General features: G+C 42.8%; 1 protein-coding gene and 1 pseudogene across 11 annotated transcripts in view; one reads left to right on the top strand and one right to left on the bottom strand.

The window, feature by feature from the left end:
* The window catches only part of SIN3A (SIN3 transcription regulator family member A), an 84,173-nt gene that overhangs the window by 53,525 nt on the left and 13,725 nt on the right, over positions 1-16,923 (top strand). For all 11 annotated transcript variants that reach the window (XM_024232879.3, XM_024232878.3, XM_024232881.3 and 8 more), the window contains 6 exons: positions 874-1,084; positions 1,659-1,775; positions 5,296-5,534; positions 6,884-7,067; positions 8,940-9,513; positions 11,932-12,101. In XM_024232879.3, coding sequence (XP_024088647.1) covers positions 874-1,084; positions 1,659-1,775; positions 5,296-5,534; positions 6,884-7,067; positions 8,940-9,513; positions 11,932-12,101 — 1,495 coding nt within the window. The remainder of the gene's footprint in view (positions 1-873; positions 1,085-1,658; positions 1,776-5,295; positions 5,535-6,883; positions 7,068-8,939; positions 9,514-11,931; positions 12,102-16,923) is intronic.
* On the bottom strand, positions 12,925-13,479 carry LOC100437695 (large ribosomal subunit protein eL13-like; annotated as a pseudogene).

Below are 16,923 nucleotides of genomic sequence, written 5' to 3'. Positions count from 1 at the left end.
ATGATATGGAGGCCAGGTAATATTTGATTTGTGAGAGTATATGATAGGCAAAGTTAATTTACTTGAGATAGGTCAGTTGACTCAAATGTTAGTGCCAAAAGAGTCCTGAGAAGTCTTCTAGTCCAGTTCTAGAGATGAGAAAATAGAGAGAGCATTAAGTATTTATTGACTAATGGCCAAGACTAGTGGTCTCCTGATCTTCTGACCAGTGCTGGATGTTTATCAAGAAAAATCTCTCCCAGAGTTCCGGAATTTTTTAAAAAATTATTATTATAATTTTTTTTTGAGATGAAGTCTCACTCTTGTTCCCCAGCCTGGAGTGTGATGGCGCAGTCTCGGCTCACTGCAACCTCCGCCTCCTGGGTTCAGGTGATTCTCCTGCCTCGGCCCCCCAAGTAGCTGGGATTACAGGTGCCTGTCACCACATGCCCGGCTAATTTTTGTTATGTTTTTTAGTAGAGATGGGGTTTTACCATGTTGGCCAGGCTGGTCTAGAACTCCTGACCTCAGGTGATCCACCTGCCTCGGCCTCCCAGAGTGCTGGGATTACAGGCGTGAGCCACTACACCAAGCCTGGAATCTTTACTATATTTGACAACCTAAGAATTATGTGAACATTAAAGCAATATTCTTGAGCAAAAGAATGGCTTGTTATTTTGCCTGGTTTCGGTACAACTCTTTGATCACCACTTTAACTGATATGAGAGTATTTTATTAGAAAAAGGGGAAACCAAATGCTCAGAAGCAGTTCTTAGGCAGGAAATAATTTGTCCCTGGTAGATTTCTGATCCAAAACCAGATGGTAGTAGTCATACCTCAGGATAACTGCATCCTGCCCCTAATTGCTTGTCACTTTTTGGTTTGATTCTTCAGGAAATTCCCTGAGTTGTTTAATTGGTTTAAAAACTTTCTGGGCTATAAGGAGTCTGTACATCTGGAAACTTATCCAAAGGAGCGAGCCACAGAGGGCATTGCTATGGAGATAGATTATGCTTCTTGTAAACGATTGGGCTCCAGCTATCGAGCCTTACCAAAGAGTTACCAACAGCCCAAGTGTACAGGACGGACTCCTCTCTGTAAAGAGGTAAGGCCTTCCCTAGCAAAGATCAGCCCTGGGTCCTCAGCTTTTTCTGGAAGGGAGTGGTGGTACCAAGGATTGACAATTTATATGAATGATTAAATTAAGAACCCTTTTTAATCCTTTTTAAAAAGAAAATGTTTTCTATATTTTTGTTTGTTTTTGAGACAGGATTTTGTTTTGTCACCCAGGCTGGAGTGCAGTGATGTGATCACGGCTCATAGCGCCTTAACCTCCTGGGCTCAAATGATTCTCCCAAGTACCTGGGACTTACACATGCCTTCACACCCAGCTAAAAATATAAAAATAAAAGTTTTTAGTTTTGTAAAGATGGGGTCACTCCTCCTGGGCTCAGGTGATCTTCCTGCTTTGTCCTCCCAAAGCACTGGAATTATATTTCCGCTTATATTCAGAACCCTTTTCTTACTAATACCTTTTTGTAAACTTGATAAAGGTGAAATTTGTGAAGTAATGTTAGTTGCCTATTTCTCTGCTAGAGTTTTGTCTTTTCATTCAGAATGCTTAATCACCGGAAAGCTTTTTTAGGCTTTTGTTTCAGTCTCTCTTCTTCTACCCAAAGGTTTTAAATGATACCTGGGTTTCCTTCCCTTCGTGGTCTGAGGACTCTACCTTTGTGAGTTCCAAGAAGACTCAATATGAAGAACATATTTATCGTTGTGAAGACGAACGCTTTGAGGTACAAGCTTGTTTGGCATTTGAAGTTGGGGGAAATGGGAGATGCTCAGTGAGACTATCAATACCTGTCTGTGAGGGGTATTAAGATGGAAGAGCCAAAGGCTCACATTCTTCTGTGGTAAGTGCTTGTTGTGGTACTTTCCATGCTTTATGCATTGGTCAAATATATTAGTACATGCTTTATGGCAAATGTGACTTATCTAGGCCACTTTAGCCCTTTTAACTGAAATTGTCCATTGATGACTGAATAATAGTTCTTTTGATTTTGCATGGCATTTTAAGATTATTGTGTTTTGCATGGTGAAGAAAATCAGTATCCTAAGGTTTATAGTACTTTCTTGAAGCTGTTTTTAAATTGTTTAAGATCTGTGTGTATTGTTACCCTTAGCAAGTATCTTGCCATGGTTAGCAAACCAGCTCTGAGAACTGGAATTTTTCTTTCATGTTTCTGGTATTGATTGCTTTTTGTTTGTTTGTTTGTTTTGTTTTGTTTTGTTTTTGAGACAGAGTCTCGCTTTGTCCCCCAGGCTGGAGTGCAGTGGTGCAATCTCGGCTCACTGCAAGCTCCGCCTCCTGGGTTCACACCATTCTCCTGCCTCAGCCTCCCGAGTAGCTGGGACTACAGGCGCCTGCCAACACGTCCGGCTAATTTTTTGTATTTTTATTAGAGACGGAGTTTCACCGTGTTAGCTAGGATGGTCTCGATCTCCTGACCTCGTGATCCACCTGTCTTGGCCTCCCAAAGTGCTGGGATTACAGGTGTGAGCCACTGCGCCCGGCCGATTGCTTTGTGTTGTTTTGTTTTTTTGAAACAGGGTCTCATTCTGTTGCCCAGGCTGCAGTGCAGTGGCACGATCACAGTTCATTGCAGCCTCAGCCTTCCAGACTCAAGCGTGATCCTCCCACCTCAGACCCCCACCCCTACCCGCCACCGAGTGGCTGTGACTACAGGCATGTGCTACCATGCCTGGGTAAATTTTTTTTTTTTTTAAACTTTACATTCTGGGATACATGTGTAGAACGTGCAGGTTTGTTACATAGATATACATGTGCCATGGTGGTTTGCTGCACCTATCAACTCATCATCTAGGTTTTAAGCCCCACATGCATTAGGTATTTGTCCTAATGCTCTCCCTCCCCTTGCCTCCTACCCCCTGCAGCTAATTTTTTGCTTTTTATAGAAACAGTGTTTTACTACATTACCCAGGCTGGTCTCAAACTCTTGGGTCCAAGCGATCATCCCACCCTGGCCTCCCAAAGTGCTGGGATTACAGACATGAGCCACCATACCTGGCCTGATTGGCTCCTTTTGAAAGAAGGTTAAATTAGGGACCCCCCCTTTTTTTTTTTTTTTAAAGACGGAGTATTGCTCTGTCAACCAGGCTGGAGTGCAGTGGTGTGATCTCGGCTCACTGCAACCTCTGCCTCACGAGTTTAAGCCATTATCCTGCCTCAGCCTCCCAAGTGTCTGGGACTACAGGTGTATGCCACTACACCTGGCTAATTTTTTTTGTATTTTTAGTGGAGATGGGTTTCACCATGTTGGCCAGGCTGGTCTTGAACTCCTGACCTCAAGTGACCCACCCGCCTTGGCCTCCCAAAGTGCTGGGATTACAAGTGTGAGCCACTGCGCCTGTCCCAGGAGCTTTATTTTGAAGTAATTAGGAAGGGAAGAGTGGAGTGAATAAATGAGGTGGTAGAAGGCCCCATACCACCTATATCAGGAGAGGGACTACTGAAAGTGGGCTCAAAATCCCCAGTGTGTTTATATGTCTGGTTTACATTATCATTTTTAAAAAGGGAAGTCTGGTTTGTCTAAAGAGGTAAAATGATATGTATCCTATTTAGTGTATCTATTACATTAAATTGACTGGCTGTGCTTATTTGTGTGGATAGGTATCTTGCTGTTTTTTTTTTTTTTTTCCAAGTACTCTTTTAGCTCTGCCAGTTTTCCCTCCTCACAATTGCTTCAGCTGTTTCTGGTGTGTTTTTAATTGAGAGCCACATGCTGCCTGGCCACTGGCAGATGGTTGGCCATCTTTGCCCCAGCATTTATAAGGAGTTGCACCTATTTGCAGAAAACTAAATCAAGACAGATGTTAACTTCCATAGGGAGTGTTATCAAGCTAAAAAAGGCATTTCTTTGTTACTTACGTTTAGTAAGGTTAGCTGATGAGTTAGCAGAGTTTGGCATTTGTTTTTGACAGAGTGTTCCTATCCTCTCTCAACCGGTATGCCTCCAAATGAGAGGCAACTTCATTTCCCATTTGTGACTACAAGGGCAAACATGAAAGAAGTGGGGTGTGCATGTATTTAAGATTTGGTGGGATGAGCTAGTTTGAAGGAATGTGCTTTACCAATCAAGATAGGTTAGTAATGCCTCAGTACAGACAACTCCCACATCTGAGTGACTTGTAAAACCAGTGGGTTTAATTTCTAATCATTCTACATGTACATTGATGTTTAGCAGGGGATTTGGCGTATCAGAATTACTTGGGGATTCAGGCCAAGGGATTGCTGCCATTATGAATGTTGCTAGTCACTAGGAGGAAAAGAGAGCTCGGAATGATCTCACATCTTTAAATGCTGCAGCCTAGAAGTAATCAACATTACTTCTACTCATCTCATAACAACTCATTGGTCAAAACTAGTTACATGGCCCTATCCAATCATAAGGGAGCCAGGAAGTTTAGTCCATTTTTTGTTCGTAATTGGAGAGCAAGAGGGGCCAGAAATATTGACCAAATGACTACCACATTCCCAAAACAAGAAAACTTAGGGAACACTTCTGCAAACATTTGGTTGTAGACCGTTGAGACTGCTCATTTACTTCATTTTCTGTTTCTCATTTAGAGAACCTTATTTTAAGCTAGGGAAAAAGTAGACTCAAAGGTTGCCAGGAGTCCAATAAGAATTTAAATGGTTACCCGCAGCTACAACAGTGAACTCCTTAAGGTATGGTAGTCACTGCTCTTATTATTACTGGATGTGGAACAAGGCTATTGAATATTTAAGTATTTGAATATATTTAAATATTTCAAGTTAAACCAAAAAACTCTCAAGACAAAGCGATCTTTTGGGATTGTTTTGATTGTTATTGTTTGTTCATAACGGATCTTAGCAATTCAGGAAAGTTCAGGGAAACGTTTCAGTAAAGTCATCTCCTGTTAGATTCCTCTGGTCTAAAATCAGTAGTCCTAAGCAAAGCACACGATGGTGGTGGCGGCAGCAGTGGTGGTAATAACTACCATTTATCCAACTTCATCCTGTGGCTCTTATGTGCCAGGTATTGTGCTAAATACTTTATGTGGATTGTATCATTTAATCCAGAAACAGGCTTGTGAGAGTAGTAGGTGCTGTTATCCCTATTTTGCTGATAAAGAAACAGTCTTATGTAGCTAGTAGGGCAGAACCAGGATTCAAATCCAAGGAGTTTGACTCCCTACCTTATTCTTCTAACCACTACTCTATTCTATTTTGATTTGGGTCCTGAGCATACCCTTCTTTGTCTTCCTCTTCAGCTTGATGTAGTTTTAGAGACCAATCTGGCAACAATCCGGGTTCTGGAAGCAATACAGAAGAAGCTTTCCCGCTTATCTGCTGAAGAACAAGCCAAATTTCGCTTGGACAACACCCTTGGGGGCACATCAGAAGTCATCCATAGAAAAGCACTCCAGAGGATATATGCTGATAAAGCAGCTGACATCATTGATGGTCTGAGAAAGAATCCCTCCATTGCTGTTCCAATTGTCCTTAAAAGGTACCTGAGCAAATGTGCCCTTAGTGCTTTAGTGTACTTCACTACCGGTTCAGTGTCCCATTAAATAAGGCTCTCATTTTCAACCTGGTTGTCCCATGAGACCTCTCTTTCTCCCCAACCCTGGTTGTTGGAATTCAGTTGCAGAATGGAACTTCTTTTGGGGGTCCTATGTAACCAACATTAGAGAACAAATCTTGTAAGTTCATGGTGGAAGGCTCTGTGTGTATGTTTGGGGGAGTATTTTAAAATACAGAAAAGAAAAGAAGATAATTACCACCCATGTTCCTGCCACACTCAGGACTAACTGTTGTTAACATCTTTGTGGTTTGTTTGTTTTCGTTTTGTTTTGTTTTAAGACAAGATCTCAACTCTTTCACCCAGGCTGGAGTGCAGTAGTGTGAACACAGCTCACTGCAGCCTCAACTTCCCAGGCTCAGGTGATCCTCCCACCTCAGCCTCCCGAATAGCTGGGACTACAGGAATGCGCCACCACACCCAGCTAATTTTTATTTTATTTTATTTTTAATAGATATGAGGTCTTGCTATATTTCCCAGGCTGGCCTCTAACTCCTGGGCTCAAGCAGTCCTTCTGCCTTGGCCTCCCCAAAGTGCTGGCATTGCAGGCACAAGCCACACCACGCCCAGCCCCATGTCATTATTGACCACACTGTGAATCCTTTGTTAGGAGCTTGGTTCTCTCTCAGTATCATCTGGTAAAAATTAATTCTTATTTGCCGCACAGTTCACAAATACCCAGATTTTATTTGTCCTCCCTCATCTTCCCCTCAAGAGCTGGCACAGATTGATGGTTTCTTCTTCTTGCCTGTAGCATTTAACTTCTGGCTTTTGAGATATAGGTTATTCTTCAGTTTTAGTGCTTTTTTTTTTGTCTTAGTCTGTTCTCTTCTGGGTTATTAGAATCAGTTCTGATCAGAACTTTCCTGACTATCCAGAGGAACATAACTGTGCAAGTTCTCTTATCTTGGACTTCTATGTTTCTATTAGCATTGTGAACGTTTTGCAAAGTCCTATAGCAAAGAAACAACTCTTTTTTTCAAGGAATACTTATATCTGAAAGGTATTCCCTGGAATGCTGTTTTTAAGTAACCATTCTAGGTAAATTATTTGACCTTGAGATAAATCATTTCCCCAAAGTAAGTCTTGGATGAGTAATTCCCTCATGAAACAGAGTTCAAGACTGGTTTGATAGCATCCCAAGTTGCCAATAATTTTGAGAGACCTAATAATAGCTTTGCACTTTTCTTGAAATAAAGTAAGCCTGGCAAATTTCTTTCTTCTAAACCCTCTGAATTCCCATGTGTTGTTTCCATCCCTTCCCGCTTCACTAGGTTGAAGATGAAAGAGGAAGAATGGCGAGAAGCTCAGAGAGGCTTTAACAAAGTATGGCGAGAACAAAATGAGAAATACTACCTGAAGTCTCTGGACCACCAGGGGATCAACTTTAAACAGAATGACACCAAGGTCCTGAGGTCTAAGAGCTTACTCAATGAGATTGAGAGTATCTATGATGAGGTGAGCTGGGGTTTTCTGCATCTGTGAGAGGACTCTAGTCTATATTTAGCACAGTTTTGATTTCTGGAAATTACCTTTGTTAAATGCAGGTGAGACTCTCTAAGACTTGTTGATTCTTGCTTTATAGCTGTCATAGCCTTTTCTATTCTTCATTCTACCATTTTAAATCTAAACTATACCTTTATACCTAAGCTGTTTGACTAGTTTCCTAGTTTACTTTCCTGGTTTCAACTTATACCTCCTGCCTCCATTTTCCACTTCTCCGACTACTTCTTTCCTTCAAACAATACCTTGTATTCATATAGTCCCATCTCTCCTTACTACAGCTTCAAAACTTGTCGTTGACCACCAAACTCTTTGTAATCCTTGCTTATTCAGCATGCCTACCAGGACTATAAATAGTACTAGGAGCTAGGATCAGAGATGAGTAAGCAATCAATCCTGGTTTCCGTGGGCTCAGTTTTAGGAAATGGATAGAAACATAAATGCAGTGCAATTGGGAATTCCTGGAGTGGGGTGATCCTGAACTTTAAAAATAGTAAAATGAGTTCTTATGTGAACTTAATCAGGCCGGGCACAGTGGCTCACGTCTGTAATCCCAGCACTTTGGGAGGCTGAGGCAGGCAGATCACCTGAGGTCAGGAGTTAGAGACCAGCCCAGCCAACATGACGAAACCTCGTCTTTACTAAAAATACAAAAATTAGCCGGGCGTGGTGGTGTGCACCTGTAGTCCCAGCTACTTGGGAGAATGAGGTGGGAGAATGGCTTGAACCCGGGAGGCGGAGGATGCAGTGAGCTGAGAACATGCCACTGCAGTCCAGTCTGGGTGACAGAGCAAGACTGCGTCTCAAAATCAATAAAATAAATAAACTTAATCCTCCGTATTTTGCTGATGTTACTTTGTCACCCTCCATACCCCCACCCCAGAAGTAAAGTAAATCCCAGACCTCATATCATATCCTCTATATAGATACTAATCCAGAATTTTTAAAGATAGTCCCACTGGGCACAGTGGCTCATGCCTGTAATCCCATCACTTTGGGAGGCTGAGGTGGGCAGATCACTTGAGGCCAGGAGTTTGAAACCAGCCTGGCCGACATGGTGAAACCTCATCTCTACTAAAAATACAAAATTAGCCTGGCATGCTGGCGCACTTCTTAATCCCAGCTACTCAGGAGGCTGAAGCATGAGAATGGCTTGAACCCAGGAGACGGAGGTTACAGTGAGCCAAGATTGCTCCACTGCACTCGAGCCTGGGTGACAGAGCAAGACCCTGCCATAAAAAAGAAAGAAAGATGGTTCCAATTCTGTCCCAATCTCCCTGTAAGTCATTGGTTTGTAGAAGGTACCTGTATTTTGACATCAAACCACGTCTCTGTCATTATCTATTTGTTTCTGGAAGAGGGACAAAAATTATTGTTATGGTCAGGTCCTAAGTTTTGTTTTTGTTTTTTTGTTTTGAGACAGAGTCTCACTCTGTTGCCTAGGCTGGAGTGCAGTAGTATGATCTCGGCTCACTGCAACCTTTGCCTCATGGGTTCAAGTGATTCTCTTGCCTTAGCATCTCAAGGGCTGGGATTATAGGCACCTACCACCATGTTCAGCTAATTTTGTTATTTTTAGTAGAGACGGGGTTTCACCATATTGGCCAGGCTGATCTCAAACTCCTGACCTCAAGTGATCGCCCTCCTTGGCTTACCAAAGTGCTGAGATTATAGGCGTGAGCCACCGCTCCCAGTCCCAGGTCCTAAGTTTTTGATTAGAAAAATATAGACACTGGTTGATAATGGGATGTATAGCTGGTATGGTCTCGTAGGCATGTTGTCGCTGTAGACATCTCACAGAATACTTTTGTGTCTCTGTCCCATCAGAGGCAAGAGCAGGCTACGGAAGAGAATGCTGGTGTACCTGTTGGCCCACACCTCTCACTTGCGTATGAAGACAAACAAATACTGGAAGATGCTGCTGCTCTGATTATCCACCATGTGAAGAGGCAGACAGGCATTCAGAAGGAGGACAAATATAAGATAAAACAAATCATGCATCATTTTATTCCAGATTTGCTCTTTGCCCAAAGAGGTGATCTCTCAGATGTGGAGGAAGAGGAAGAAGAAGAGATGGATGTAGATGAAGCCACAGGGGCAGTTAAGAAGCACAATGGTGTTGGGGGCAGTCCCCCTAAGTCCAAGTTACTGTTTAGTAACACAGCAGCTCAAAAATTAAGAGGAATGGATGAAGTATACAACCTCTTCTATGTCAATAACAACTGGTATATTTTTATGCGACTGCACCAGATTCTCTGCCTGAGGCTGCTACGGATTTGTTCCCAAGCTGAACGGCAAATTGAAGAAGAAAACCGAGAGAGAGAGTGGGAACGGGAAGTGCTGGGCATAAAGCGAGACAAGAGTGACAGCCCTGCCATTCAGCTACGTCTCAAAGAACCTAGTGAGTGCCGAGACCTCTGATTTACAGAGGATGTGTGAGGTTGAGGACCTTAGAGCCACCTAGACTTGGGACTGCTGCTTTTATTAGTAGAGCACAGGCCTTAGAGTCTGTGTAGTTAAACTCTGAACCTATTTATCTGAAAAATGGAGGCGCTAGTTGCCTTGTGGTGTTGCTTTGTGCAAAGTATCCTATGTAGGGCTTAGATCGTGGACACTTGGTCAGTGGTTGGTACTGTGGACGCACCTGGGAAGGAGGTATCACAGTTAATTTCTCAAATGGCAGATTTCTGGGTTACTGCCATCTGTTTCAAAGTACAGATAGAGACTAAACTGTCACAGTCAATTTCAATCCATGACAGAACATAAATTCCTAGTGCTTAAAACAGAATTTTCTCATATTTTTGAGCAGGACTTCTGTTTAACCAGTGGGGTTCATGCCTCATTCTTAATATGTAGAAATAATTTATGGAAAGGAGACTGGAACACAAGAGGTGATATGAGACATGGAGAACAGGCAGGACAGGGATAAAGATGTAGAACTCAGGAAAAGGAAAGTAAGTGAGGGTTCAGGACGCTGTCATGTGCTTTATGTAATTTTGTGCTGCCTGCTTCCAGTTCACTTCATAAATTAGGTACTTGAGCTGTGAGCCAAAAGCTTTTTCATGAAGCATTTTGTCTGGGCTCTTAAGGAAATAGCCAACCTGAGGAGTGTATCTCTTTTTTTTTTTCTTTTTTTAAGTGTTGTTGATGTAGGAAGCCCACATATGGCCCTAGACTTCTATCTGTTGAGGAGCTAATGACACTGAAAAATAATTCTGAAAGCTTTTATCTAGACTAGTCCTAGCTTGAAAGAGATAAATTTTAGATCTCATTGTGGTGATTCCATCTACTTGGGTAGAAATTAGAAATAAAATGGCCTGTTCCTGGCTTGGCCACTAACTTAACCTGGTTTGAGGCTTACATAATGTTGTCTTGTCTGATAATGCCAACCCTGACACTTTTCACAGCTTGTTAGGAGAAGTCTGTGGTTTGGACTCAAAACTTTATTCTGGCATAAAAGCAGTTTTCATAGCAGTGGTATATTTTGGAGTCTATAGCCTATACCTATTCTATGGACCTAAACAATGTGACACTCTGTGATGAAACTCAAGCCAGTTGCCTGTTTTAAACAGTAATTGTCCTGTTTGGCCTGTTTTTTAATGAATTCGTCAGACTTCAGATAAATGGAGACAACTCGGTTTTGCTCCTAGCCTTTTTTCTCCAGCACAAACACAACTAGCAAGTAACCAATTAGTCAGTGACAAATAGTTGGTTTTGTAACTTTTTTCATTTTAGTCAACTTTTTGTTGAAGTGCAATGTATAGGCCGGGTGCAGTGGCTTACACCTGTAATCCCAGCGCTTTGGGAGGCCGATGTGGGAGGATCACTTGAGGCCAGGAGTTTGAGACCAGCCTGGTTAATAAGTGAGACCCCATCTCTACAAAAAAATACATATAAGGTGCAGCATGTATATATAGAAAAGTATACAAATCAGAATCGTGCAGCTCAGTGAATTTTTACAGACTAGACGTACCTATGTTCAAGAAACGAAACATAACCAGTACTCTGATAACCAGTCCTTTTTCCACTTTCTTGATTTCTAACACTAGAGATTAGATTTATGTTTTTGAACTTTATATAAATGGGTCTTTAGTAAGCTAAAGGCAGAACTCTTTAACATTCCTTGTGCCCTCTACTAGTTGCCAAATGTCTTTAACAACTGATGAGATTTATTCTAGCTAGTGATTGAAATGATTCATGTGCAGCAAGTACAGATGATTTAATGCAATTTGTGAAATACAATGTTGCGAATCCATTTTTAAACAAAAGGACTTTGACAAATGCAGATTACTTCATTATTCATGAAGGATTTAATTTGCACTCCTATTTTTGTGTTCCCAAGAGGTTTCCCAGTGCTGGAGTATGGCTGTGTCTGCCTTTTCTCATCTGTACTTTATGCTTCATTGAAATAGCTTTATGAGCAAGTGACCCATGTGAGGAATGCTCTTGTGCAGGCTGAGAGAGCAGGTTCCTCTCTCAGCAGGGGAGCCAACAGCTCTTTGAAGGACTGGCTTCCCTAGGATATTTTCCTCTCTGAAAATGGCCCAGCAATACCATAAAGAAGTATCTTTCTAGCATGGTAGTCAGAATATTAGAAGCCACTGTTAAAGTTGCAGAGTCACTCTGATAGATAGTGCTGGTGATTGTAGTCACCTGTCGGAATTCATCTCTGTTTACATTGGAATGAGTGGGTATATTTTGAATACCTAGCGTTCATACTTTCAAATGCCATTTAGGCCAGCTGTGGGATTTGCCCTGTACTCTATCCCTAGTCTTTTCTTAGCAAGGTAAGGCCTCACCTATCCCATCTCTCCCACAGTGGATGTTGATGTAGAAGATTATTACCCAGCTTTCCTGGACATGGTGCGGAGCCTGCTGGATGGCAACATAGACTCATCACAGTATGAAGACTCACTGAGAGAGATGTTCACCATTCATGCCTACATTGCCTTTACCATGGACAAACTGATCCAGAGCATTGTCAGACAGGTGAGGGCATGGAGGAGGCTAGGGTGAATAAGGGAAGAAATCCTTACCTAGAGATGGGCCAGGCAAGGAAAAAGAAAGGCAGCTTTTTCATGTAACAGTGTTTATGAATGTAGGGTTCTGAAGAGAGGAGGGGAGGTTAATGTGATGCCTGATTTCTCATGTTAACAAAGTTGCAGTGTATGAGCCTACCTACTCCATATCTTTTCTCGCTGGCCACCTGTAGAGTGCAGTGGTCCTGACCCCAGCTTCCTGCCCAACTTGTCTATCTCTTACCTTGTCTGCCATGGGTAAGCACACAGTGTGGAACATTGTATCTTCCATAGGTGTTGGTAAGTTGTTTTTTTTTTAAATAGAGACAGGGTGTCACTGTTTTGCCCAGGCTGGTCTTGAACTTCTGGTCTCAAGTGATCCTCCTGTCTTGGCCTCTTAAAGCGCTGGGATTATAGACACGAGCCACTGCGCCTGGTCAAGGTGTTGGTAATTCTTATGTACTTGCATTGTTTAATATTTGAAATTCTTTTTATAAGAAAGGGTTCGCATAACATCTTCTACAATACTCTGCCCACCTCACTCATCTGCGGTTCCGGAACCTCTAAGTTAGGTTTGTGGTTGGTTTTGTGTGTTCTTCCTGTGGCACCCTGGGAACTTGGAAACATGTTGTTCTTTACAACAATGATATAAAAAATAGCTTGTAACAGATAGTCACGTTTCTACTTCTTGGACTTGAGTTCTGAACTCCCAGAGAGATTGTTGGTTAACTGCTTTTTTCTTTTTTTGGAGACCCAGCTTTACTGCTGATTTACTGCAAGTCCCCAGTAGGGCTTCATTTTTCCTTTTCAGCGTCCTGTTCTGTGGCTCCCTTGGCCCTTTTTGCCCATATGCCAAAGAGCTGAAAATTGATGTGGGCTATGTGAAGACTGGCAAATACCTTAAAGTTCTTAGTGATGACTCCGGCTTTCTCCTTCTTATAGACATTCTGTATGGGCATTATTGGTCCTGTCAGCTGGGTGGCTGATTTGAGTTTTCAGAACTGTCTCCCTTCTTGGGGGCTAAGAGCTTCCTGGGGAAGAGGTTGAGCTTGGAGTCTTAACTCCTTCAGGTGCTGAACATTGGCCCACAGGGACATGGTGGACTAATTCCACCCTCTTGTGGATGCTGGTCACCCTTAACTCTTCTAAGCTGAAGCCCCTGCCAGCTTGTACTTTGGTGTGATACCTCACTGTGGAGCAGCTTACCATGGGCCAGATGGGTCCAGATGCAGGGTGCAGGTCAATGTGGTATGCTTTTGCTTGCATCTGCAGATCTTCTGGGCTGGCTGGTTGAACCACGTGGCCATGGGCCACTGCGATTCCTTGTGGAAGTAGGGCTTCAAGATCATGCTGTTCCACCTGGGTACCGTGGCTACCTACAGCCCTCTTCCATAGAACAGCTCAGCAGAAAGGCAGTGAAGTACTTAAGTGAAAACTTGTAAAAAGCAATTTCTAATTCTAGAGTCCAGACTGCCACTGTAGAAGGAAAGAGCTTGTTGGTTAATGTTCTCTTGGGCTAAAATATTGAATCCTTTGCCAAGTACCCATGCTTTTGCCTTGGTTTTGGAAGGGTGCATGCCTCTGTACTCCTCCCACAGTATCTACACAGGATTGAGGAAGAGCCCTTCACATAAATGAACCTTAACATCTGGGGGAAAGTTGTCAGATAGTTGTTTCCAATAAGTTGAAGAAGTTATTAGGCCTTCCCATAAGAGGTCTGGATGGTAACTGGCAGAAATCATTAGATGGATACATAGTCACCCATAGTCATACTTTTTCTGACTAATCTTCCTTAACTTCCCTGAAATTTATATAAAATACAGACTCCAGTTACCCTGTGCTTATGTTGCTGATTACAGGCTTGCTGCTGCTTCAGCTAGGAACAAAGTCTTTCATACCACCAGCACAGCTTAAAAAAAAAAATCCAATAAAACTAACTTTTAATAATTCTGAGGTTGGTTTTTGAAACAATAGTTACAATTATTTACTGTATCTGGTTATGATTTTGAATCAGTAATAAATACTATCTCCACCCACCCCCGCTTTTTTTTTTTTTTTTTTAAATGGAAACGGGTTTCATCCGGAAAACCCCAAAACAGTGACTTTTTTTTTTTTTTTTTTTTTTCCAACCCAGGGTCTCACTCTATTGCCCAGGCTGGAGTACAGTGGTGTGATCAGCTCACTGTAGCCTTGACCTCCTACCTCAGCCTCCCAAGTAGCTGGGACCAAAGGGGCCACCACACCGGCTAATTTATTGTATTTTTTGTAGAGATGGAGTTTTGCCATGTTGTCCAGGCTGGCCTCAAACTTATGGGCTCAAGCAGTTCACCTACTTCGGCCTCCCAAAGTGCTGCGATTACGGGCATGAGCCACTGTGCCCAGCCTACAGTGACTTTTTAAAACATTTTCAAGCTTCTCAACTCCTTTAACTGGAGGTATCTCTTCTCTCATTCTCCTCATATTTGGTGTTCCCTCAGATTTCACTGCTGACTGGATGTACAACATACATTTCAAAGTCAAGGCTGGTCATGGTGGCTCACGCCTCTAATACCAGCACTTTGGGAGTCCAAGGCGGGCAGATATCTTGAGTCCAGGAGTTCGAGACCAGCCTGGGCAACATGGGGAAACACTGTTTGTATTAAAAATACAAAAAATTAGCTGGGCATGGTGGCACATGCTTGTAGTCCCAGCTACTCAGGAGGCTAAGGTGGGAGGATCATCTGAACCCAGGAAGTTGAGGCTGCAGTGAGCCGTGATCGCACCACTGCATTCCAGCCAAGTGAAGCCATTACATTTATCTTACCTATTGTAGGCTGGCTTAAGAGGGATTTGTATTAAGAATACAATAGGCAACCTCACACACATCCAAGTACAGAACTCAAAATAGGACCACACCATGGAAGGACTGGGCTGGGAGGTGATTTTGCTCTCCTGCATGCCTTCACTCTGGACTTCTGCTCCATGCTTGTGCTTTGCTCTGCAGATGAACATACGGCATGTGCTCCAGGCTCCTCCAGCCTCTGAGGCTTTAGCTTGCCCTCCCAGTACCTCTGGTCCCAGTGTTACTGGACCTTTCCATACAGATGCTCCTCCTCAAAAAATCTATTGAACACTCTCTCTGTCATTTCCAGTTAGCAAGATAGAGAATCTGATCTGCTTAGCAGTGGGGGTGGGAGTTCCATAGTTGTCTCTGGATTTGTAGTGCTGTCTTTTCCAAAGACTCGAGGAGGGGCCGGATATCCAAAAAGAGGGTGTGGGTGGGGAATCAGTAATACAGTCTACTTCAACAAGAAAGTATAAAGTAGAGGCAGTGGCTCACGCCTGTAATCCCGCAGTTTGGGAGGCCAAGGTGGGTGGATCACTTGAGCTCAGGAGTTTGAGACCAGACTGGGCAACATGGCAAAACCCCGTCTCTTCTGAAAATACAAAAAAGTTAGCTGGGCGTGGTGGCACATGCCTGTAGACCCAGCTACTTAAGAGGCTGAGGTGTGGGAGGGTTGCTTGAGCCCAGGAAGTTGAGGCTGCACTGAGCCAAGATCACGATGCCACTGCACTCCAGCCTGGGCGACAGAGCGAGACTCTGTCTCAAAAAAACAAAGTAGAAAGTGGAAGCATCTGTATGTATTATTGAAGTCATGCTTTCCATCTGTTTTTCTCTCTAAAACACTGTGTCTTAATCTTCCTCATGATATCAAGTACTCATAAGCATTATTTTAATGGTTGTATCAGAATCCTTTATCTGGACTCATTGTGATTTATTTATCCATCTGCAGTTGCTGGAGATACTGCCCTTTCTGCCACACTCAGCCACCCTTCTGACCTTGCACTGTGTCCAGTTATCTACTAATACACATACTGGTCATTTAGGACTTAAGAATAAATAGTTATCATGGTTCCTAACACTTAAAAAGAATGTATGTTCCTAAAAATAGAATGGCTTGGTGGTTATGATAATCTTAAAGTTTTTTAAATAGACAAATCGATATTGAAATTAACGTTTTGCTTTCTTCTTGTATCTATTTTTCACTTCTGTCATTTCGATGATAAAGTTTCATTTGGAAGGATTTTTATTTCAAAATAGAAATAGCATGACATGAGAATGGGAACTCTGAAACGTTCAACTTTCTATTCATTAGTTTCCTAAGATTGTCACAAAAGCTACTGATAGTCAATCATGATTGGCCTGTATGGAAAGTGAGTTAACATTATGTACAACTTAAGCCCTATACTTTCTATCAGATACAGAAAAATAGGTGATGTGTTTGGAAAAGTATTGGGCTAGGAGTCAGGAACCTTGACTTTTAGTCCCAACCCTGCTTCTTCAGCTGAGCACCCCTGGGCAGTAATTCAGCAGCTATTTCTTAAATAGTTAATGAGTTTCAGGCTTTGTAGTTGGGCTGGGAATATAGACATAGATATTGCATTTCTTATTCTCCAAGCCCCCCTTCCTCACCCCAGCTCACGGTGAGCTTTGCAGTGGTGCAGTCTCGGCTTACTGCAACCTCCACCTCCCAGGTTCAAGCGATTCTCCTGCCCCAGCCTCCCAAGTAGCTGGGATTACAGGCTCCTGCCACCACGCCGGGCTATTTGTGTATTTTTAGTAGAGATGCGGTTTTGCCATGTTAGCCAGGCTGGTCTTGAACTCCTGACCTCAGGTGATTGGCCCACCTCCGCCTCCCAAAGTGCTGGGATTACAGGCGTCAGCCACCTTTCTGATGCATTGTGTAAATTTGTCTCCTAACTGGCCCCAACTCTCTGTCCAGCCTGCCTTCCCAGGGCAGTTGTGAAGATCA

The sequence above is a fragment of the Pongo abelii genome, chromosome 16, assembly GCF_028885655.2.
Source record: "Pongo abelii isolate AG06213 chromosome 16, NHGRI_mPonAbe1-v2.0_pri, whole genome shotgun sequence".
Taxonomy (NCBI): Eukaryota; Metazoa; Chordata; class Mammalia; order Primates; family Hominidae; genus Pongo; species Pongo abelii.
The sequence above is the reverse complement of the archived record's forward strand: the minus strand, read 5'-3'. Positions and strand labels throughout refer to the sequence as shown.